A 23,888-nucleotide genomic window follows, 5' to 3' on the forward strand; every position below is an offset into this window, starting at 1 on the left:
CGCGGCTTGAAGCTTCTCTCTCATGAGTCTATAAAAAAGTATGTAGACAAGTTTTAGGATTTACATCTCAAAGCTACTGTCTTTCAAAAGATAGACTTTGCCGAACAAAGATGGCAATTCTATGCGGGATTACCTGAAGAGATGGCCGAATACATCAACTCTCAACGGCCCGGTACTAATACCGAAGTATTCCACCACACCATGGTTGCTTCACGCATCAATTTCCATCAAGGGGCTAGACGTAATGTCAAGCCCATGGAAAACAAAGATAAAAATGATGCAAAGGGGAAATCCAATGCTCAAAATAATTCCCAAGGCACTTCCCACAACAACAACAACAACAACAACAATCGGTCAAAGGAGAAGGGAGTTTACAAAGTTAAAAACAAACTCTCTCCTGAAGAGCTTGAAGCTTTTCACAAGGACCATAAGTGTTTCAAGTGTGGAGAGCAAGGACATGGCTATTGTTCTTGCCCCGAGAAGAATACTCGCAATGAGACTCCTAGGGCTTCCACCATCGAAGCTCCAAAAGAGGATGGTCATTGCAAAGGATCATCACTTTCCTATGCGTGGGGAAAGGTAAGAGAGCATGATGCCTTCATCTTGTTTGACCCAGGCTCTACTCTCAACTTCATATCAATAGAGTTGGCCACCAAGTTGGGCATTCAAGCTCTTGAGATGGGAGATATAGTAACAGCCGATGCAGCTTTCAAGGGACAACAAGCCTCTGTTAGTCCCTTGATTGGGAAGTTGAAGCTTCATGTCCAAAGCTATGTCGACAAAGCAGACTTCTTCATCTCTCCTCTCCAACATCAGGATGTTATCCTAGGGGAACCATGGTTTGATCACATGGCTGCCAACATGAAGTTCCCTGAAAGGAGAATTTACTTCACCTACAGGGGAAAGAACATGTATATAGATGCTAGTGAGCGTGGTCGCACTATTCCACTTGTAAATCCTCTTTCTTTTGATAAATCAATGAAGAGCTCAGTTTCTGCGTACATGATTTATGTCAAAGAGTCTCTAAAAGCTAATAATGTTTTATCAAATGAAAATGATAGGAATCAAGAAGAGTTAGACTAGTCTACTTTTCTAAAAGGATTCCAAGATGTGTTCATCGATGATATCCCTATGGACCTACCTCCAAAACGAGGGGATGATGACCATCGTATTGAGCTCCTTCCAGGAAGCTCACCGCCTAACAAACCTCCTTATCGAGTCTCACAAGCTCAACAAGAGGAGATTATGAGGCAAGTACAGGAATTGGTGGACAAAGGGATGGTGAGGCCTAGTTCCTCTCCCTTTTGTTCTCCAGTCCTTTTAGTGCAAAAGAAGGATGGTACATACCGTATGTGTGTGGACTATCGAGCACTAAACCATATCACTATCAAAAACAGATTTCCCGTGCCTCGGGTAGAAGATCTGTTTGATAAGCTACAAGGCTCTACCTACTTCAGTAGGATTGACCTTAAGAGTGTCTATCATCAAATAAGGATAGTGGAATAAGATATCCTAAAGACCGCGTTTCGCACAACATTTGGTCTTTATGAATATCTAGTCATGCCTTTTGGCTTGACTAATGCACCAGCTACTTTCAATCGTCTCATGGAGAAAATTTTTAGACCATATCGTAAATTCACTGGAGTGTTCTTTGATGATATCATCATCTACTCCAAATCTTTGGAGGAACATAAGAAACATCTCCAAGTGATTTTTCAAGCCTTGAGGGAAAACAAACTTTTTCTCAACCAAAAGAAAAGTGAATTCTTCCTTCAAGAGATTCAATATCTAGGTCATATTATCTCTCACGATGGTATTCGTATGGATCCATCAAAGTTAGAGGTAATAAAATCATGGCCTAACCCAAGGAATCTACATGAGCTAAGAAGCTTTATTGGTATGTGTGCATACTATAGATGCTTCATAGCAAAATTCTCTCAAGTAGCAGGACCACTACACGACTTAACAAAGAAGAACGTTAAGTTTGTATGGACTGCTAAGGAGAAAAATGCTTTTGAAAAACTCAAAGAGAAGCTTACTTCCCAACCAGTCCTCGTGCTTCCGGATCTCTCTCAAAGCCATTTGAGGTCCAATGTGATGCGTGTGGTGATTGCCGTGGGGCGGTTTGCTTCAAGAAGGGCATGCCATAGCATATGAGAGCCGAAGGCTCAATAGTGATGAACGAGTCTTGGGCATTTATGAGAAAGAGCTTTTAGCTGTTCTACATGCCCTAGACACATGGACGCACTATCTATTGGGGACTCCGTTTATCCTACGAACCGACCACCAAAGTCTCAAGTATTTCATGACGCAAACCAAGCTTTCCGACAAACAAATGAGGTGGGCAAATTTTCTTTCGCAATTTAATTTCCATATTGCTCACATAGCTGGTAAGCACAATCAAGTTGCCGATGCACTTTCACGACGACCAAAAGTTAATGCGGTGTCTATAGCTACTCACAATGATCTATCCTCTATGATAGATGAGTATGCTACTGACGCTGACTTTAGAGACATAAGGTCAGCCCTTGCTTTGGGGAAGTAAGAGGAACCATTCACCTTGCAGGATGGTTATCTTCTCCACGGCAATAGGCTATGTGTTACCCATTCCCTTCGTGAGAAGGTTAGGTATGAATCCCATGCTCCTCCATATGCAGGGCATAGAGGTATTCAACCTACACTCCGAGGAGTAGAGACGTATTTCTATTGGCCTACCATGAAAGTGGACATACAAGAGTATGTTTCAAAATGTGTAGTATGCCAAAAGACCAAGTATGATAGAGGGAAGCAACCTGGATTACTCCAGCCATTGCCTATTCCAAATTCACCATGGGAGAGTATATCCATGGATTTCATCTTTGGATTACCCAAGTCTATCCATGGGAATACATGAATATGGACAATAGTCGACAGGTTTAGCAAGCAAGCACATTTTATTCCTGTCAAAAAGACTATTAAGGCACATCAAATGGAAACTCTCTTCATATCTCAGATTTTCAAGCACCATGGATTACCCACATCCATCGTGTCAGATAGAGATCCGAGAATGAACAGTAATTTCTGGAAAGGTCTCTTTGAAAATCTAGGAACAAGATTGAATTTCTCTTCGGCCTATCACCCACAAACGGATGGCCAAAGTGAGATAGCCAATCTTACGATACTCGATCTACTCAAGATTTATGTTACTGAAGTAGATCAACGCTCACAATGGGAAAAGTATTTACCTCTAGTAGAGTATGCCTACAATAATACTGTACATACTTCTACGGGGAAAGCACCTTTCGAGATCATAGAGGGAAGACCTAAAAGTCCCTTGCTACTCAAAGTACATGGGAAGATCTTCGCCGCCGATGAACATAGCCGTGACCTACAAGAATCTTTTCAAAAGATTAGGGAGGCTATAGCCATCTCTCAACAAAGGCAAAAAGCTGCTGCTGATAAGCACAAAAGAGCCTTAATGTTCAAAGAAAATGATTGGGTCTTACTCAAGTTTCCTTAGGCTCGATTAAGGCAAACGATGGGCAAAAATCCTACGGGCCATCAAAAGTATTATGCTAAACTATCAAAAAGATACTATGGTCCTTTCCAAATCTTGAAGCCTATCAATGAGACGGCTTATCAACTCAAGTTGCCCAACCATTGGCTTATACACAATGCCTTTCATGTAAGCCTACTTAAGCCCTACAAAGGAGAGCCACCAATTGAACCAATTATTGAAGAACCAGCTCCCGAAGTTGAAGACCAAGAAGAGGTGCTACAACCCGAAGCTGTCCTTCGGCATGAAGACAAGGTACTACGACATGGTAAGATAATCCGACTGTATCTTATTAAGTTCAAAAATTATCCTTTTGAATATGCTAAATGGATGCAAGGAGTACAACTTAAGGATAGTATGAACCTTGTCAATGCTTACAATGCTACATTAGAGTAAGCAAATGTACAACTCTCTTTTAAATAACTCATGTTTTTGTCTTATAAGACTAATCCTCTTTTTAATTGTGCACAAATTTAACTAGTATGCATGCTTAGAATCATGTTTGTGATGACGACGTGTCTCAAACACGAAGTGGAATTTGTCACTCTACTTTGGGAGAATGAAATAGACTGAAGAGGAGACATGCTTGCGGTAGCTATAGGCTCCCAAGCACCAAATGGATTAGTCATCCATCTTGGAAAGATGTCGTAGGGTAAAAAAGGGATCCTCTACCCGCTAAGTACGATTGACTAATGACTAAACCTTTATCTCTTCTACCTCATAGTCGAGGACGAATATGATTTCAAGAGAGAGGTAATGTCATAAAATCTAATATCTAACCAACCCAAATGATTTTCTCATATTAAATTTATCACTTAATGTGGGAGAATAAACGAGAACAAGTGTTAAGATATAGATATGTGCTTATAGATCTATCTCAACACGGGGCCAATAGTAAAGGGGCCCAAATGGGAGATGGTCTATCAAGAGCAAGGCTAACCAATGGAGCATAAGACCTTAGGGTTAGCTTCATTGAAGACCTCCAATAATGTGTGTAAAAGTCCTTTGACCTTAGGTAAGCTAGGGCTGAGCTTGAGGTGGGAACCCGGCCCAAGCTCGAGGTGCTTGACCTGCTTGAGGTGCTTGTCGTGCTTGAGGTGTTTGTCCTGCTTGAGGTGCTTGATTAAGGTGCTTGAGGTGCTTGACTTTCTCCATGCTTGAGGTTCTTGACTTGCCGCTTGATTAAGGTGCTTGAGGTGCCTTGACATGCTTGCCTGAGATGCTTGTGGGAATACCCCCTAGTCCAAGTGCTTTGTCATGCTTGATGACTAAGGTGCTTGAGCTCCTAAAGTCAAAAGCATCGCTACAAGAGGGGGGGCGAGCCCTTTTCCTAGGGATTAGAGAGAGAACACACACTCACACTCACAAGGGAAGACTCAGCTTGAAGAGGCAGCAAGGACACATGTTAGGTCCCTACCCATGTTACCTTCATGTGTTGCTTGAAGCCTATTGGCTAGGCTTCAAAGGGGTCCAATGATAAATTACTTGAATTATCTAATTGTTTTTGCATTTATCAAGTCCTCTCTCTCAAAGGGGAAAGGGGGACAGTTGTCCCAAGGCTATCCCTGTTGCTTGTAATGGCTTCTGCTTGTGATTGGCTAGGCCTGGAGGGGTCCAATGAGCTTCAAGCATGAGCTACAAGGGGGGGTCGACCCAAGCAAGCTAGGGGGGTGCTTAGGGGGTATACTCACCCACACACACACTCACAAGAACTCTCATTGTGTGCTATGCAAAGTGGAAGAGCTCCCTCTCAAAGCAAGTAAAGGTTGAGAGCCTACACCAACACTCTTGGCTATGGAGTGCAAATCCAACCAAGAGCCATGCTTCAATGCTTAAGCTTGCCATCTCCTTCTTCTTCATTACTATGCTATTATGTATGCTAGCAACAAGAGTATGATAAGTGAGGAACTAATTCTTTCTCCTACGAAATGTTTCTTCTTCCTCTTCCCTACCCTCATTCCCTGCTAGCTCTCTCCACCTTCGAAGGTGTTTGAGGTCTTGGGACTGAGGCTTGGTATAGTTAAAGCTTTCTTCAAGTTTAGGTTATGCTATGATGGTGATGCATGAAGCTTTCCATCTTCATTGCTTCACCTAGGTCACAAGGAACACAAAGAATGTATTGTAACAAGTCTCTCTTTATGGGAGAAATCATAATACAAATGCCTATTGGAGGGGGGACCGGCTCCATATAAATCCGGTCCTCAACTGTTGTCATGTTCTCTAAATTCTCTCTCTTGCAAAAGTATTGTCTATGCCAAGTTAACTAATTTCTATAGTTATGTTGCTATCTTCAATTATGTCTATCCGCTATGCTCCCAAAATCATTTCTTGAAAGTACTCTCATTAAACTCCGCTACTCTCAAATTGAATAGGCAAATTCCATTATATTGTCTATGAGAGAAAGCTCTATGCCATAATTCACGATTTACAAAAGTGGCAACACTATTTATATGGTGTCGAGTTTGAAGTAGTTTTTGACCATGAGAGTATAAAATGGTTTACTGCTCAAACGGACTTGAAGGGCCGTAAAGTTAGATGGGCAAAAATCCTTCAAGATTATGATTGTAAGCTCTCAGGGCATCTAGACGCAGAGTCTAAGACCTAAGGACCTATGGGAGTTGTACTTTTCTCAAAGATTAATACAAAAAGAAATACCAAAAGGGGCGCCAGTCTTTGGGGCCAATCTCTCTTGGCATGGAACTACGCCGGGCCGTGTCAACTCAATTGTGATTTGTCTGCATGTGAAGTGTTTTAAATTAATCTCTCTTGTGTCGCGACAGATTCTAGACTTGGGCTGGCAATGTTTGTCACAAAGGTATCCGAGCACGGATGATTTCTCTTCTACCGAGAAATATGATCCTTCTTTTCGCGGCATATATGGATTCCAAAAAGAATGAGATGACTCCATCTTCCACCACTAAAGTGGGAGGCAGTACGGAAAATTCAAGCGGATTAGCAGAGAACGAGTACGGGTCACCTTGGCCTTCGCAATATCAACTCATGGAGATGCAATGTCAACAACAGGTTAATGAGTGCGCAAAGCAAATGCTTCAGTTCTCCAAGGACCCAAAATATGCCAAATTTTTGACCCGGCACCCGATGGATGAAGTGCATACTCACTGGTAGAAAGCCATTGAATCACCAATTAAATTGGCAATCAAGAAACCACTTACTCCAAGGATGTTCACTGAAGAAGAACTCAATGATGTTGTTGAAACCCGAATCAATCAACTTCTAGACACGAAGAAGCCGTTGAAGAAGCAATTGAAGAAGCGTAACGAGGGGATTGATTGCCCTGGTTACTTGGGCCATCAATCTTCTTTTGTAACTGCACAAAAACAGAAGAAGCATGTGCGTTTCGAAGGACTACCCAGTTCTTCTTCCTCTTCTTCCGACAGTTCTTCTAGCTCTTCCTTTTTAGACTCGAGCAAGGAGGACAGAAAGGGCAAGAAGTGAAGCAAGAAGCAAAGTTTTGGAAAGAACAAGAAAAAGGCAAAGAAGATCAAATTTCGACTAGTTTCTGACAGTTCGGACTCTGATGATCACATGTTTTATGCAAAGAAGAAACACTTTTACAAAGCCAACCAATATGATTTCCTCAAAGATAAGAACAAAAAGACTAAGGAATTTAAACACTACAAGAGGTTGTGTGCTCTTGTGACGCTGTTAGCGACGGAAATACACTGGGTTTTTATAACCCCTGGCGTCGCTAAAACCGTCGCTAATAGCGTCGCTACGAGAGCGTCGCTATAAGCGTCACTATATAGCGACGGTCATAGCGACGGTTATAGTGACGTTTACACAGAAGTCTATAGAGACGCTCATAGCGACGCTACAGAGCCATAAATAGCGACGGTTATAGCGACGCCCGAGAGAAATTTTTTTTGGTGACAGGGCATTGAATGCCCTGCCACCCATCAACCATATTGTACTTGATTCACTTTTTTAAAAAAGTGCAAGGGTAGATAATAGACCCAAAATAGTCACCCACAAGACGCATTGTTTGCAAAATTGACAAGCGTAAAATTGACAATTGTATACATCATAGGCAAAATGAATTGATTGGCAAATGTAATAATGACAATTGTACAACATCATAGGCATAAAGAATTGATTGGCAAAATGAAGTGCGGTGACAAATGTAATAATATACATGGTTCAAAAAGACGTATAAAATCCGTCTCATGATACATAAGCTATGAGAAACCCTAAACTAATGCTATCTAGCTACGGCTAAACTGACGTCGTCTAGTCAGACGTCGCATCGCGTCCAAGCGGCGTATCTGTCGGATTCTGCAAAAAAAGACAATAAGACAGCTTTCAGTAAGTATAAACATATAACGACATTTATAAAACAATACAAAAAATAGAAAAGAGTAAACCCTAATACTAACCATGCCGCCGCGAGAACTGAGAATGTCCATCAGGGCGTTTAAGCCCTTCTTGCCTGCGTACTCGCGCTCGTACGGTGTGGGATCACGTCCTGTCATCGACCACTGTCAAAACATACAAACATTTCATTATGTTAGAATTAAAAAACTCATAAATCCTAAACTATCGAACATAAAGAGCAATGCGAAAACACTTACAAAATTGGCCTCAAATGATGCCCATCCACCGCTCCCCAAGTGGTGCGAGCTCCCTGCCTCTACTCGCGCTCTGGCTGCATCCTTTTGTTGCTTCCACTTGTCGGGATTCTCGCACGCTGCTTTCTTCGCATTCTTCCAATCTTCTTTGGCCAGCCAATCTGGCCTGTTCCACCCATGCTTGATTGCTTTTTGCACTTCGGAACGCTTGTGTTTGCAGTATTCGCGCATTCGAATCTTCATCAGGTCTTCATTGAAGCGCTGATCCCGTGTTGGAACGGGAAACTCATCATGAAGTATGCTGATGACTCTGTTTTTTAAATCACTTGGTACTTCAATCCATTTGTTTAGTATGTAGTGTCTAAACAGCTGACAGCGAAGACCACGCATGCGTGAGATCACCTTCTTGCCGTCATCATCCATGATGATGCCGCCGCTGAAGTCGACGGAGTAAGGCAAGCCCTCTGGCCGGTGACGCGTGAACCTGGGTGTCCCGGTAGGGGTCTCTAGCGGCGTGTCGATGGGGGTACGGACGTCAGGTGTCTCCACCGGCGTCTGGGCCCCGAAGCGAGGAGTGTCGAGTGGGGTGGCTCCTGGCGGAGTAGGTAGAGGTGTGTAGCTGCTAGGAACAGTCAGCCGCGCAAAACCTGGCGTAGATGGCGATGCTGTGGCTGGTGTGGGGGCGGGCAAAGAAGGGGAGGGTAAAGAGCCTCGTCGAACACGAGGCGGTGTGGAGGCATTGGCGACGGAATCCCCACAATAACCACCACCACCACCACTCGAGCGCCGGTGTCTAGACGAGTGTGAAGATCGTCTTGTCGACGCCGACGCTTTGGAGCGCGCCGAATGCTCCGAAAGAGAGGGAGATGCGGATGGAGTAGGAACGCGCGATGATGCGCCAGAGCGATGACGCTCCACGTACCACTGTCTCTGTTGTGGTGACAAAGAAGAAAGAAACCTCTCATCATCCATACCTGCATTAAACACACGAATATTTAAACTTAATATTGAATGAATAGAGTAGACAATGACGCAAAGACCATTAAATACAATGACGTAATGACGCATATAAATACAATGACGCAATGAATTGAGTGATAGAAGAGGCAAGTCGAAAACTCAGAATTTTCAATCAAAAGATGTGAGCGCGAGTAGAAAAGAGCGTTATACACCATGGAAGGTACTTAGAGAGCCAGAGCTTTTACAACACGGAGCAAAATTGTTCAAATACAATATTTGTGGCTTTAAGAGATCTCTCTCTCATCCTCGCATAACTCAACATAACTTCCTATATCTATATAGAGCTCTCCGTTTAAACACATATCCTCTGTTTCATTTTGTAGCTCCTCTGCATGCACCCCATATAGAGTAGTAGAATCTTGATGCTCGTCTGGCACCACTGCATCGGCTTCTGATTGAGCATCTTCTCTGATCTCCTCCATTGATGCCGTTGTGATTGGCACATGGTAGCCTTCATACGTCCTTGCACTACAAGGGGCTACCTCTATGACGTACCACCAGTTTGATGTAGACTTTGTAGGATGAAATATTACCTGCCAGAGCCACATAACTTACATGAGAGCTTTCAAGCACATAACTTGTAAAAGGGGGATGTTAACTATTTACATACTTACTTGTTCACAATGCTCGGGTAGTACGAAAGTGTCTCTTAGGTCAGTCCATTTCTTAGTAGAATCCACCTCAAGAAAACCAGAGTCTCCTCTACGCACAGTAGCGTTGCGACCCTCCATGATTATCTTGAACCATTGCACGTCGAACAAGTCGACAAAAAATCCTCTGTAATCGATCCTCAAAATCTCTTGTAGCGTGCCGAAGTAAGTGAGTTCCGCCACCACAGGATCTGCATCAGAGGAACGTCGTCGACTAGACTGTTCAAATTTTGCCATGATTCCACAATCTTGAGTAAAACGCTTTTTGTTGATCCGTTCCACCCTAAATGTCGATCTTTACACCATGCTGCTGTGTATGACTTATAATACAACGAACAAAGATTATGAGTGGCCGTTCAAACGTTTAGAAATAAAGTCACTAGCTAGTCGTACATTGCAAACTTACCTTGGTCGCGCAACCGCGAGAGTACTCCCACTCTTCCTCAGTCACTTCGTCACCGCATTGTTGTGCGCTTTTCAATTGGTTGTGCAAACATCTTAAGCATGGTAGTAGGAAAATGTTTCTCAAACATGCACACAAGCTCCGCAGCATTTAGTTTGGTGAATGGTATGGAGTCTACGTTGATCTCCTTTTGTGAGATCCATTGCACCAGCTTTGCAAGTTTGTAGATTGTGTTACGGATGTCGAGAGACAAACATCCCTCAATGGCAACCGGTAAAATAAACTGTAAAGTATGAGCATCAATGATATTAAAGTCCACATTTTATGCAATGATATTAAAGTCCACTATGAACGTACCTGACACATTTTATGCCAATCGTGTGACTTCAAACCGGTAAGCTTTCCTTCTTTAGTAAAACACATTCGGAGCGAGTGCATTACGCCAGTGGGGGTCCACAAAGATCGAATGGTCTCTTTTACTTTGCGTTCTTGGGCTCCTGTGAAAATCCATGGTGCTTTAGGGAGTTTTATCGATCCATCAGACGCTGTTTGCGGCCAATATTGCTCCATACGATCCACATTTCTAAGGTCAACTCTGGCTCCCAAAGTATCTTTCTTGCCGGTCAGATGGTCCCATAGTAGATTACCCACATTCTTGAATATGTGCATTGGATCGAGCAAGTGATTGATCATGAGTCGGGGCCAGTATGGTAACTCGTACCATAGAGATAGTCTCTTCATCCCTGGAGGCAATCCGTCATCGCACATCTGCTCTAACCATGCTTGTGCAGACATCCTTGGTGGCTCTCTTCCCAAAAAGCCGTCGCGTAACACATGATTCTCTGGAAGATACGCTTGATGACCTTCGTAGATTTGCTTCTTCAGTGAGGGCGCCCTACGTGCATTCAATTTAGGTCCACATGTGACACATGCTCTGTATCCGCTTGTTTGAAGCCCTGCATGTATCCACATGATAATAGATCAACTATGGGAAAAAACAAGATTTACAGTGTCTGAGTGAGGAGTGTCAATAGATCACCTGAGCATTCTGTTAGCCCGGGATAGTCATGCATGGTCCACATTAGAATGCCTCTGATCAAAGCATTCCGTCTTCTTGTGTGTCGGCTCATATCCACCACCTCTATGCCAATCCACAATTGTTGTAGCTCTTCCAATAGTGGACGAAGATACACATCCATATTCTCCACTTTATATCGCCCTGGCACAATCAAGCTTAGCCATAGGTGCCCCTTCTTCGTAGTCAACCACGGGGGAATGTTGTAGATGACAATGACAACGGGCCATACACTGTAAGATGTTGATCTTTGACCAAATGGATTTACGCCATCCATAGCCAGGCCTAAGCGCAAATTTCGAGCTTCCCTAGCAAAATCCGACCATGTTCCATCTATATGTTTCCAGGCTGCGCAATCTACAGGAATTCGTAGCACACCATCCGAAGATTTATTCTCCTCATGCCATGATGCTAGGGCGGCCATGGACTTACATTCGAAGAAATGCTTGATGTGAGGAAGCAGAGGAAAATGTCACAAAACCTTTTGTGGAATTTTTGTCCCGTGGAGATCTACTCGATATCTTTCGGAATCACATTTCGGACACTTCTCCATGTCTATGTATTCCCCTCTGAAAAGAATGCAGTCATTAGGACAAGCGTGGATAGAATTGTAATCCATCCCCAAGTTTCACAAAATCTTTCTTGCTTCATCTCGGGAATCTGGCATCACATTGTCAGCTGGTAGTATGTGCTCTTTAAGCAATCTACACAACATAAAAATACGATACAGTCGTGTAAAAATCTATCAGATCATTATACATTTAGAGTTTTATTAAAGTAAACTAATTGTAATAGATCACCTGAAAAGCGCTGTGACGCTAGTGTCACTCCATCCAAACTTTGCATGCATGTTGAGAAGAACCAGGAGCGCTTTCAATCTAGACATACGTGCTCCATTATACAATGGCGTATCGGCTTCACTTTTCATATCATCATAGATAAGCCTTTCTGAATCCATGATCGTCTCGATCATTTCATCAATCTCGGGCTCAAACATTGCCTCATTGGGAATGTGCTCTGCATGATCATCCCCCGAGCTGTCAGAGGCTACATCTTGTGGCCTCACATATGCTGCTTGACCAAAGCGCCTGCGAACACGTCTATTGGGTTGCAAGATTGCTGCTTGTTGCCCAGCGTCAGAGTCCGACGAGTTATAATTGGCAACAACTCGATCTATAATAGATGGATCGAACTCGCCAAATTCGCGAACGTGCTGCAAAGAAACACGTCTTGTCCGTCGCACAGCATGCTTGCATTGATTACAAGGACATAAGACCCTCGTTGAGAGATAGGTGTTTCGGTTGGACGGTCCCACATCCTCGTCACTACTCATAATGAGGATAAAAATCTTATAACCTGGACAACAAATTTAATATTCTATTGGAATTCTTCGTCTTATCTCTCTCTCTCTCTCTCTCTCTCTCTCTCTCTCTCTCTCTCTCTCTCTCTCTAGTCATGTCCAATCCCCGCACACCTCGGTCTAGAGGTGCACGGAGATCAGAACCACCGGGTTATAATCTCGTCTTTATTGGTCAATACCTATATTTGTGGGTACAAGAAATCTACAGACCCACGTCTACATGATACTACATGTAGTGGACAAAACCCCTTTGCCTCTTCTCTAGCTATAGCACTTCACAGCATCTTAACATCTTTTCACAGTAGATCTTTTCACTGTTGATCTAACTCTAAACCCTAAACCGTAAGTAATTCTTGCGTGGACTCGATCTAACGTAAATAAGCGTAAATCTAAATAAACGTAAATCTAACTAAAAATAAACCTAAATCTAATTTAACGTAAGTCTACATCTAACCTAATCTTTAACGTCTTTTGGGATAGTTTCCTACGACGTTAAAACTCTCTTCTTCTTGTGTGTGTGTGTGTGTGTGGGTAAACCTAAATAAACCTAAGTCTAATCTAATATAACATAAATCTAAATCTAACTTAAATTATGTTATATTGAAAACAAAGAACTAAACTAACAGGGATTATAAGAACCTTAAAACTGATTTAACACATAATTTTTCACATAACTCGGCAAGAGTTGGCATTCTCATCACTAAAGATGTGAGAGTTAACTTCCGGCGGTGACGCTGCCTCATCTCCATCCACATCTGACGACAGCAATTGGCCCTTTGGACCGTTCTTGCTCTTGTTACTAACTTTGAAGTTGCTGTTGAATGACTAGAGGTTGTCTAGATGGTCATTGTCGGGGATGTAGTGACTCTTGCCGCCCTGAAGATCCACCTTCTTCCCTATCTTCTGAAGACATTTCACCAGTACTTTTGGATCGACGGAGTCCACCATGAGTGAAGGTAGCAATACCCTATATTCCATTGAGGGCTTTCTTCACCCGCTTCATGCAGGCATCGTAGTCTATGGAGACCTAAATCTAATCTAATATAACGTAAATCTAAATCTAGCGTAAATAAACGTAAATCTAACTAAAAATAAACCTAAATCTAATCTAATTTAACTTAAATAAACCTAAATCTAATTTAACGTAAGTCTACATCTAACCTAATCTTTAACGTCTTTTAGGATAGTTTCCTACGACGTTATAACTCTCTTCTTCTTGTGTGTGTGCGTGTGTGTGGATGTGTGTGCCAATAAAAAGAGATAAATGGTATAACCTTTCTATCACCCATGCCAAGTATGATAGATTGGTTATGCCATTTCCCTCTTGAATAATAGGTCTTGAGTTCAACTTCTCGTCGGCTAGATCTTTAGGTCTTTTAATTTTAATTAGTTTCCTACGACGTTAAATTAGTTTCTCTCTCTTTCTCTCTCAATGTGTGTGCGTTTTTTTGTTTATGCATGTTTTCTCTCTCTTTTTCTCTCTAAATGTGTGCGTTTTTTGTTTATGCATGTTCTCTCTCTCTTTTCCTCTCTCAATGTGTGCGTTTTTTGTTTATGCATGCTCTCTCTCTCTCTCTTTTCCTCTCTCAATGTGTGTGTACATTCTTTGTTTATGTATGTGTGTGTGCGTTTTTGTTTATGTTTGTACTCCTTCTCTCTCTCTCTCTCTCTCTCTCTCTCTCTCTCTCTCTCTCTCTCTCTCTAACATGAGAGTGAGGAGAGGGAAGGAGCATACCTGGCTCTCCTTCCTCTCCTCGTGTGTGTGTGGAGAAGAAAGAAAGAGAGAGAGAGAGAGAGAGAGAGAGAGGGAGAGGGAGAGGGAGAGCGTTACCTGCTCCTTGCTTGAGGGTGCCGAAAAACTCAGATCTGAGATCTGAGTTTTTGGGCGCTCTCTGTTATTTTTTTTAGCCTAGCCGGAGTCGCTATGAGCGTCGCAAATTTACTTGTAAATTTGCGACGCTCATAGCGACACCGGGAATTTTTCTTTTTTTGAGCGTCGCTGTGTGAGCGTCGCTAATATGAATAGCCTCTTGTAGTGAAAGAGGGTGGACAATCAGTGAAATTTGAATCCTTTTCCGGATTTCGAGATGCTCCCAAGTCTTTGGCTTTCATTCGATAGTTTGATATAGCCTTCTCTAGAGAGCACTACTTAGAGCACTCCAAGATTAGGAGGGCAGCATCGTTCTTCTTGGTTGACCCAGGAGTACAAACGAGATGTGAGAACTGCTTGGAACCATCTTCGGATGACCAAGGTGACACTTTGGATGCATATGGGATTCTTTTCTACCGACCTCTCCGTTTAAGAAGGTCATTTTCAAAGAGAAGATTGAGCAGTTTTGTTGTGGACTCTCTCGAGAGATCCGAGATTATTTCCTTGAGCAAAAGTCCAAGTCCATACAACAACTGATGGGATATGCTACGCGGGGATTTGCGATACATTCGGGTAGCTTGACCTACCCCACTAATGAAGTTTTGACACAAAGGACTGGACAGACATCGACAAACGACAATAGAAAGAAGAAGAACTCCCAAAAAAAGAAGGATGCACGATGGTACAGGCAAAACTGTTGACCCAGAGAGAGGGCCCGAAGCATGTACTTGGAGGTGTGCAGGTTGATGGGAGGGTGATGATGCATTTGATAGGTGCAGATTGGAACAAGTGCGACTATGGTGTGTATGCCAGATACGGTGAGTTGCAGGTCAATGATGGTTTTATGCTCGGCTCGTCGGAATGTTTAGTGATGCTTAAAGTGTAGCCTTCGATGAGCTTTGTGGCTCGGCCTTCACAGCTTCGTGTTTGGAGATCTTGGGAGGAGCTCAAGCTCACTGCATCGCCGATGAGTCATCATTGCAGATGATGGACGCTTTTGGTCGTTCAGTACGTTTTGTCCATCTGTGACTGTGTGAAAGGGGGCCAAACCCAAAGTTTTTAGAAGCTATTAATAAAGGAGAAAAAAAAACGAACTGCAGGAATAGAAATGAGCGCTGCCAGAAACGGAAACCGCCAAGTGGTTGGGGGGATGGAATGCTCAACAAGGGGGAGGTAAGCATGGCAGGCTGACGTGCTGGAGATTAGGGGCTGCTTGAAGGCAAGGAACACCACTTGGAGGTTGGCATGAGAGGGGTGACATATCGGGTAGCATGCAGAGGTGGACGACAGAGGAAGGACTGCCGTTGAGGCACCCTAAAGGGCGGCCAGTTGAATAGACGAGGAGGCCATCAATAGTGGGAAGAGAGGAGTTTTCAGAGGAGGTGAGAGCCACGGGGTGGCATGCCAGGATGGAGGCCACCATTGAGAGCGGGGGTCGGTTACAGGGCTGGCAGAATCCGAGAGGAATGAAGTCGGGGCTGACGTGAGCAAGCCTTGGGGGAGTTGTTGTGAGCATCAAAGGAAAGCAGAAGGCTGCGGCCAATGAGGTGAGGTGGCGAAGGCCTGTGTACAGCCAGTCGATTGTAGGGAGAGGAGCGAGCAGGGCCAGTGCTGCAAAGGAAAGGGGGCCGTCTTGCCGTAAGCAGGAGACCAAGACAGGGCCGTCAAAGCATAAAAAACGATAGCCAGAAGAGGTGCCATCTGAGGTGGCGGGATGGCAAAAGGCCGAGACTTACAAAGAGAAGCTCTTGGGAGCGTTAATTAAGGGCAGGACATCATGGTGGTGTTTCACATGCAGTAGCCAAGAACGGAGGCCAAGGTGGAGAGTGCATGCAAGAGAACCATCAAGTGGTTGCTTCCAGAGCAAGACGCGGTCCGTCGGTGGCTAGATAATAAGGGCGAGCTATGAGGATGCCGAAATCAAGAAAGGCCAAGAGCCATAGTTGAAGTCTGTGGCAAATGGCAAGGAGGCAAGCTGCAGAAAATCGGAAAAGCATTGAAAGAAGAGTATTATTAACATCTTTGAAGTACCACCATTGTGGATCCCTTATCCGGACATTTTGTCATGATATTGTTTTGGCCTTTTTCCAAACCAATGTTAGCTTTCTCTCTTTCTTCTGTGTTCAATGGTGCATTGTGTTCAATGGTGCATCAGTGCATGTGTGCTTCTAGTCAGTGTTGATTGAGCAAGTGCTTCCCATATGGTTGTGGTGGGTATCTTGAGTATGATGGTTAGCCGGAAAGCTTGAGTCTACCAATAGTTTTGAGGTGTTTGAAGGCGTCAAGATTGCTTGTTGTGATTGCTTATATGTGAATATATGGTGCTTTGAGGAGTCAAAGGTTAAGATAATTGAGTGCATGCTTTGTGGCCGGGTGCACACAGCTAAGGTCGGTTGGGTATGGGCATGGACAGCAGTCGGATTGCAGATTGCGTATCGAGGTGTGTGTTTGCTAGGGGATAGGGGTGTTGTGGAATCACTGGGCTATAGAGAGGCATTCAATTAGTGTGTTAGGTGTTTTCCCATTTCCCCCTTTCCATCTTGTGGGTCCCCCAATGAGGATCCACTGATTGCTTCCTAACAAAGTGTTCATGAATCAGGTCCAATGTTAAAAGGAGATGAAGATGTAGATGACTGGATAGCCGATTTTGAGTTATTTATGCTGACAGTATTGCAGATGACAGGTGATGAAGCAAAGCTCCAGACTCTACCTTTGGTGTCGCGAGGTAAAGCAAAAGCTTGGTTCGATGCTTTAGAAGATGTGCACAAGCAGACTTGGATCATATTTCGAGAGCACTTTTTACAAAGGTATCAAAAGGTGATGTCTGCTTCGGAAGCAGATGCAAAGCTTAAAGGTTTGCGGCATGACGTAAGTGCAAATTTTGATGCTTTTTTTGATAGATTTGAAGCCTATTGGGGGGATTTTGTGGCTGCTATCCAAGCAACCAATGCAGGATATTTTAACCCGGAAAGGTTTCTATCTTGCTTGCATCCCTATGTTTGTGAGAAAGTGGACTATGAAGATCCAAAGACCGTTGATGAAGCTGTCTAAGTTGCCAGAGCAAAGAGTCGAAAGATGAAGAAGAAGATGGAGGCAAGATTGCTACAGTCGGAAGTCACGGTAGCAAGTGGATCTAAGCCCAAACAAATTGATGAGCATCAAGAGGTAAAAGCCCTTTCTTTTTTTGATATGAATGTGATCAAAGAATGTGAAGTTGATGCCAAGCTAGAGGAAGTAGAACAAGTGCCAACCAGGTCTCAAAAGGTGGAGAGAGGTATGTTCAGGGTGCCACCCAGTTTGCTTCCTCAAGAGGATGAGGTGATAGAAGATCTTAAAGGAGAAGTGTTGGTTCCAAAACCAACAACGAGGAAGGTAGCAGTGTTCCAAGAATTGACAAGTTCAAAAGAGGAGTCCGACAACTCTCCTAGCTCCAGCAGTAGTTTGGATACAGATGCTACATGGGAGACAGAATCCATGTCTTCTAGGTATGAGACTTATGATGTTTTTTATGTGGATGAAGTGATGAAAAATTCATGTGAATTGCCAGCCAGCCAGCTAAAGGTCGAAGAGAAGTATAGTGTTTCACCTTGTGTGAATCTGCCAGTCGAGCAGCCGTATCCAATGTCGTGTGATGGTAGCCCGATCCAATGTCGTGTGATGGTGAGTCCCTATTGGAGGAAGAGGTATGGTTTGATTGTGCATCCAGATTGATTGAAGAGCGGGTTTCTGAGGATGACTTGCAGGAGTGGGAAGCAGAAACAGAGGTATGTCGAAGTGATTTGTCTATGCAGGGGGTGGGGCAACCTTGCCTTGGTGAGCATCTAGAGGTGTACTTTGAAGTGTCAGAGTTTGTGTGTGGCCTTGGAGAGTTAGCTCCGGCAAATGACTCTATGAAAACTGATACAAGTGCAACCTATGAGAGTGAGGCTCCATGCAAAGAGGAAGGTGGCACCAACCTTGTAGGAGATGAGGTATTTGGTGAACAGGTTGAAGCTCGAGCAAGTCATACTCTTGAGTATGAAAATGTGGCCTTGGAGCCATTTATAGAGGGTTTGGATATAGGTTTGCAAAGGGATCAGGTTTGCTTGGCTATGTAGCAGGTGGAGGCAAATGGCAGGGTCTTGCAATGATGGTACAGGCAAACACTCGACCCAGAGAGAGAGGCCCGAAGCATGTACTTTGAGGTGTGCAAGTTGATAAGAGAGTGATGATGCATTTGATCGGTGCATATTGGAACAACTGCGACTATGGTGTGTATGCCAGATACGGTGAGTTGTAGGTCAATGATGGTTTTATGCTCGGCTCGTCGGAATGTTTAGTGATGCTTAAAGTGTAGCCTTCGATGAGCTTTGTGGCTCGGCCTTCACAGCTTCGTGTTTGGAGATCTTGGGAGGAGCTCAAGCTCACTGCATCGCCGATGAGTCATCATTGCAGATGATGGACGCTTTTGGTCGTTCAGTACGTTTTGTCCATCTGTGACTGTGTGAAAGGGGGCCAAACCCAAAGTTTTTAGAAGCTATTAATAAAGGAGAAAAAAAACGAAGTGCAGGAATAGAAGTGAGCGCTGCCAGAAAGGGAAACCGCCAAGTGGTTGGGGGGATGGAAGGCTCGACAGGGGGGAGGTAAGCATGGCGGGCTGACGTGCTGGAGATTGAGGGCTGCTTGAAGCCGAGGAACGCCACTTCGAGGTTGCCATGAGAGGGGTGCCATATCGGGTAGCATGCAGAGGTGGACGAATGAGGAAGGACTGCCGTTGAGGTGCCACAAAGGGCGGCCAGTTGAATACAGGAGGACGCCATCAGTAGCGGGAAGGGAGGAGTTCTACAAAGGAGGTGAGAGCCACGGGGTGGCATGCCAGGATGGAGGCCGCCATCGAGAGCGGGGGTCGATTAGAGGACTAGCAGAAACCGAGAGGAATGAAGTCGCGGCTGAGGTGAGCACTCCGGGGGGGAGTTGTTGTGACCATCACAGGAGAGCAAAGAACTGCGGCCAATGAGGTGAGGTGGCGAGGGCCTGTGTACAACCAGTCGATTGCAGGGAGAGGAGCGAGCAGGGCCAGCGGTGCAAAGGAGAGGGGGCCGTCTTGCCGTAAGCAGGAGACCAAGACAGGGCCGTCAAAGCATGAAAAAAGATAGCCAGAAGAGGCGCCATCTCAGGTGGCGGACTGGCAAAATGCCGAGAGTCACAAAGGAGAAGCTCTTGGGAGCGTTAACTTAAGGGCAGGAGATCATGGTGGTGTATCACATGCCGTAGCCGAGAACGAAGGCCAAGGTGGAGAGTGCATGCAAGAGAACCATCATGTGGTTGCTTCCAGAGAGAGAGACGGTCCGTCGATCGCAAGATAATAAGGGTGAGCTATGAAGATGCCGAAATCAAGAAAGGCCAAGATCCATAGTTGAAGTCTGTGGCAAGGAGGCAGGCTGCAGCAAATCGGAAAAGCATTGAAAGAAGAGTATCATTAACATCTTTGAAGTACCACCATTGTGGATCCCTTATCGGGACATTTTGTCATGATATTGTTTTGGTCTTTTCCCAAACCAATGTTTGCTTTCTCTCTTGCTTCTGTCTTCAATGGTGCATTTCTGCATGTGTGCTTCTAGTCAGTGTTGATCGAGCAAGTGCTTCCCATATGGTTGTGGTGGGTATCTTGAGTATATCTAACAATAGTTTTGAGGTGTTTTGAAGGGGTCAAGATTGCTTGTTGTGATTGCTTATATGTGAATATATGGTGCTTTGAGGAGTCAAAGGTTAAGATGATTGAGTGCATGCTTTGTGGCCGGGTGCACACAGCTAAGGTTGGTTGGATATGGGCATGGACAACAGTCGGTGGACAACAGTCGGATTGCAGATTGTGTATCGAGGTGTGTGTTTGCTAGGGGATAGGGGTGTTGTGGAATCACTGGGCTATAGAGAGGCATTCAATTAGTGTGCTGGGTGTTTTCCCATTTTCCCCTTTCCATCTTGTGGTGTCCCCACTAAGGATCCACCGATTGCTTCCTAACAAAGTGTTCGTGAATCAAGATGAAGCAGGAGTTTGGTCTAGTCTTCAAAGGAGATGAAGATGCAGACAACTGGATAGCCAATTTTGAGCTATTTATGCTGATAGTATTGTATATGCCAGGTGATGAAGCAAAGCTCCAGACTCTACCTTTGGTGCTGCAAGGTAAAGCAAAAGCTTGGTTCGATGCTTTAGAAGATGTGCACAAGCAGACTTGGATCAGATTTCGAGACCACTTTTTACAAAGGTATCGAAAGGTGGTGTCTGCTTTGGAAGCAGATGCAAAGCTTAAAGGTTTGCAGTAGGATGTACGTGCAAATTTTGATGCTTTTGTTGATAGATTTGAAGCCTATTGGGGGGATTTTGTGGCTGCTACCCAAGCAACCAATGCGGGATATTTTAAGCGAGAGAGGTTTCTATCTTGCTTGCATCCCTATGTTCGTCAAAAAGTGGACTATAAAGATCTAAAGACCTTTGATGAAGCTGTCCAAGTTGCCAGAGCAAAGAGTCGAAAGATGAAGAAGAAGATGGAGGCAAGATTGCTACAGTCGGCAGTCACAGTAGCAAGTGGATCTAAGCCCAAAAAAATTGATGAGCATCAAGAGGTAAAAGCACTTTTTTTTTTGATATGAATGTGATCAAAGCACGTGAAGCTCATGCCAGGCTAGAGGAAGTAGAACAAGTGCCAACTAGGTCTCAAAAGGTGGAGAGAGGTATGTTCAGGGTGCCACCCAGTTTGCTTCCTCAAGAGGACGAGGTGATAGAAGATCCTAAAGGATAAGTGTTGGTTCCAGAACCAGCAACGAGGTAGGTAGTAGTGGTCCAAGAATTGACAAGTTCAAAAGAGGAATCCGACAGCTCTCCTAGCTCTAGAAGTAGTTTGGATACAGATGCTACATGGGAGACAAAATCCCTGTCTTCTAGGTATGAAACTTATGATGTCTTTTATGTGGATGAAGTGATGAACAATGTATGCGAGTTGCCTTCTAGCCAGCTAAAGGTCGAAGAGAAGTATAGTGTTTCACCTTGTGTGAATCTGCCAGTCGAGCAACCCTATCAAATGTTGTGTGATGGTGAGTCCCTATTGGAGGAAGAGGTATGGTTTGATTGTGCATCCAATTTGATTGAAGAGCAGGTTTCAAAGGATAACTTGCAGGAGTGGGAATCAGAAACAGAGGTATGTCGAAGTGATTTGCCTATGCAGGGGGTGGGGCAACCTTGCCTTGGTGAGCATGTAGAGGTGTACTTTGAAGTTTTAGAGTTTGTGTGTGGCCGTGGAGAGTCAGCTCGGGAAGATGACTCTAGGAAAACTGATACGGGTGCAGGCTATGAGAGTGAGGCTCCATGCAAAGAGGAAGGTGCCACCAACCTTGCAGGAGATGAGGTATTTGGTGAAAAGGTTGAAGCTCGAGCAGGTCATACTCTTGAGTATGAAAAGGTGGCCTTGGAGCCATTTATAGAGGGGTTGGATACAGGTTTGCAAAGGGATTAGGTTTGCTTGGCTATGCAACAGGTGGGGCTATGAAACAGGTGGAGGCAAATGGCAGGGTCTTGCTATTTTATGTGATGCTATCGATACATGTGTTATTGGAGGTTGCTTTACAGGTATTTTTGTCTCAGTGGCGAGGTTTTTTTGAAGAAGACTATACTATGGAGGGTTCTCTAGCAGAATCTGCTTATGGTACAGGTGCTTCAAGTGATCAAAAGCATGCTTATGGTTGGTAGCAATGATTATGGATGCAGGGTGATGAAGCTCCATGCTATGAAGAGCTGGAAGGGTGGCGTGTCTATTGGCCTACAAGTGCAAAGGAAGGCTTGAAGATGCATGCTTTATAGGTGGATGTCCACGGCCATTGTTTTGTTTTTTATCGTGGTGGACTCTATGCCATGCTCGGGGAAGCTTTCAGCTTTCCATTTGATCCTGGCAGATGATTGCAGTAGCAGATGATTTTCTCTTTCTCTCTCTCCTATCTATATAGACACAATATTATCATTTTTCTTATGCAGTCTATGTAGCTATTTTATGTCATTCTCTCTATACAATCTTCTTTTACCTAAATAATACTATGGTTGAGCATAAATGCTCAACGAGGGGTTGGGCAATGATGGTACAGCCAAACACTCTCGACCGAGAGAGAAGGCCCGAAGCATGTTCTTGGAGGTGTGCAGGTTGATGGGAGAGTGATGATGCATTTGATCGGTGCAGATTGAAACAAGAGTGACTATGGTGTGTATGCCAGATATGGTGAGTTGCAGGTCAATGATGGTTTTATACTCGGCTTGTCGGAATGTTTAGCGATGCTTAAAGTGTAGCCTTCGATGAGCTTTGTGGCTCGGCCTTTACTGCTTCGAGTTTGGAGATCTTGGGAGGAGCTCAAGCTCAGTGCATCGCCGATGAGTCATCATTGCAGATGATAGACACTTTTAGTCGTTCAGTACGGTCATCATCCGTGACCGTGTGAAAGGGGGCCAAACCCAAAGTTTTTAGAAGCTATTAATAAAGGAGAAAAAAAAAACGAACTACAGGAATAGAAGTGAGCGCTGCCAGAAATGGAAACCGCCAAGTGGTTGTGGTGATGGAAGGCTCGACAGGGGGGAGGTAAGCATGGCGGGCTGACGTGCTGGAGATTGGGAGTGCTTGAAGGCAAGGAACGCCACTTGGAGGTTGGCATGAGAGGGGTGCCATATCGGGTAGCATGCAGAGGTGGACGGCCGTTGAGGCGCCACAAAGGGCGGCCAGTTGAATACAGGAGGACGCCATCAGTAGCGGGAAGGGAGGAGTTCTACAAAGGAGGTGAGAGCCACGGGGTGGCATGCCAGGATGGAGGCCGCCATCGAGAGCGGGGGTCGGTTACAGGGCTGGCGAGAGGAATGAAGTCGGGGCTGAGGTGAGCAGGCCTAGCGGGAGTTGTTGTGAGCATCACAGGAGAGCAGAGGGCTGTGGCCAATGAGGTGAGGTGGCAAGGGCCTGTGTACAGCCAGTCGATTGCAGGGAGAGGAGCGAGCAGGGCCAGCGGTGCAAAGGAGAGGGGGCCGTCTTGCCGTAAGCAGGAGACCAAGACAGGGCCGTCAAAGCGTGAAAAAAGATCGCGAGAAGAGGTGCCATCTGAGGTGGCGGGCTGGCAGAAGGCCGAGAGTTACAAAGGAGAAGCTCTTGGGAGCGTTAACTTAAGGGCAGGAGATCATGGTGGTGTGTCACATGCAGTAGCCGAGAACGGAGGCCAAGGTGGAGAGTGCATGCAAGAGAACCATCAAGTGGTTGCTTCCAGAGCAAGAGGCGGTCCGTCGGTCGCAAGATAATAAGGGCGAGCTAGGAGGATGCCGAAATCAAGAAAGGCCAAGAGCCATAGTTGAAGTCTGTGGCAAATGGCAAGGAGGTAGGCTGCAGCAA

At 44.7% G+C, this 23,888-nt stretch overlaps 3 protein-coding genes across 3 annotated transcripts; all 3 read left to right on the forward strand.

Annotated features, from left to right (window-relative positions):
- Nucleotides 1-16,591: 16,591 nt before the first annotated feature.
- LOC147455265 (uncharacterized) lies at nucleotides 16,592-17,550 on the forward strand. Its single transcript, XM_086514091.1, has 2 exons — nucleotides 16,592-17,306; nucleotides 17,400-17,550. The coding sequence occupies exons 1-2, from the start codon at nucleotides 17,104-17,106 to the stop codon at nucleotides 17,548-17,550; spliced, it is 354 nt and encodes a 117-aa protein (XP_086370217.1). The 5' UTR covers nucleotides 16,592-17,103.
- A 132-nt stretch (nucleotides 17,551-17,682) lies between these two features.
- LOC147455266 (uncharacterized) lies at nucleotides 17,683-20,051 on the forward strand. The gene has a single exon (XM_086514088.1). The coding sequence runs from the start codon at nucleotides 18,147-18,149 to the stop codon at nucleotides 18,594-18,596; it is 450 nt and encodes a 149-aa protein (XP_086370214.1). The 5' UTR covers nucleotides 17,683-18,146; the 3' UTR covers nucleotides 18,597-20,051.
- A 139-nt stretch (nucleotides 20,052-20,190) lies between these two features.
- On the forward strand, nucleotides 20,191-23,526 carry LOC147455267 (uncharacterized). The gene has a single exon (XM_086514090.1). The coding sequence runs from the start codon at nucleotides 21,459-21,461 to the stop codon at nucleotides 21,987-21,989; it is 531 nt and encodes a 176-aa protein (XP_086370216.1). The 5' UTR covers nucleotides 20,191-21,458; the 3' UTR covers nucleotides 21,990-23,526.
- Nucleotides 23,527-23,888: the final 362 nt, after the last annotated feature.

This window comes from Adiantum capillus-veneris, chromosome 6, assembly GCF_014529385.1.
Source record: "Adiantum capillus-veneris isolate H3 chromosome 6, ASM1452938v2, whole genome shotgun sequence".
Lineage (NCBI taxonomy): Eukaryota > Viridiplantae > Streptophyta > Polypodiopsida > Polypodiales > Pteridaceae > Adiantum > Adiantum capillus-veneris.

Excerpts from the sequence above, each read along its gene's own strand:
- LOC147455265 (XM_086514091.1), top strand. The coding sequence starts at position 17,104 with ATGTTAAAAGGAGATGAAGATGTAGATGACTGGATAGCCGATTTTGAG. Across the intron at positions 17,307-17,399 it reads CGAGAGCACTTTTTACAAAG|ATTTGAAGCCTATTGGGGGG; the intron begins GTATCAAAAGGT and ends TTTTTTTGATAG.
- LOC147455266 (XM_086514088.1), top strand. The coding sequence starts at position 18,147 with ATGTCGTGTGATGGTGAGTCCCTATTGGAGGAAGAGGTATGGTTTGAT.
- LOC147455267 (XM_086514090.1), top strand. The coding sequence starts at position 21,459 with ATGAACAATGTATGCGAGTTGCCTTCTAGCCAGCTAAAGGTCGAAGAG.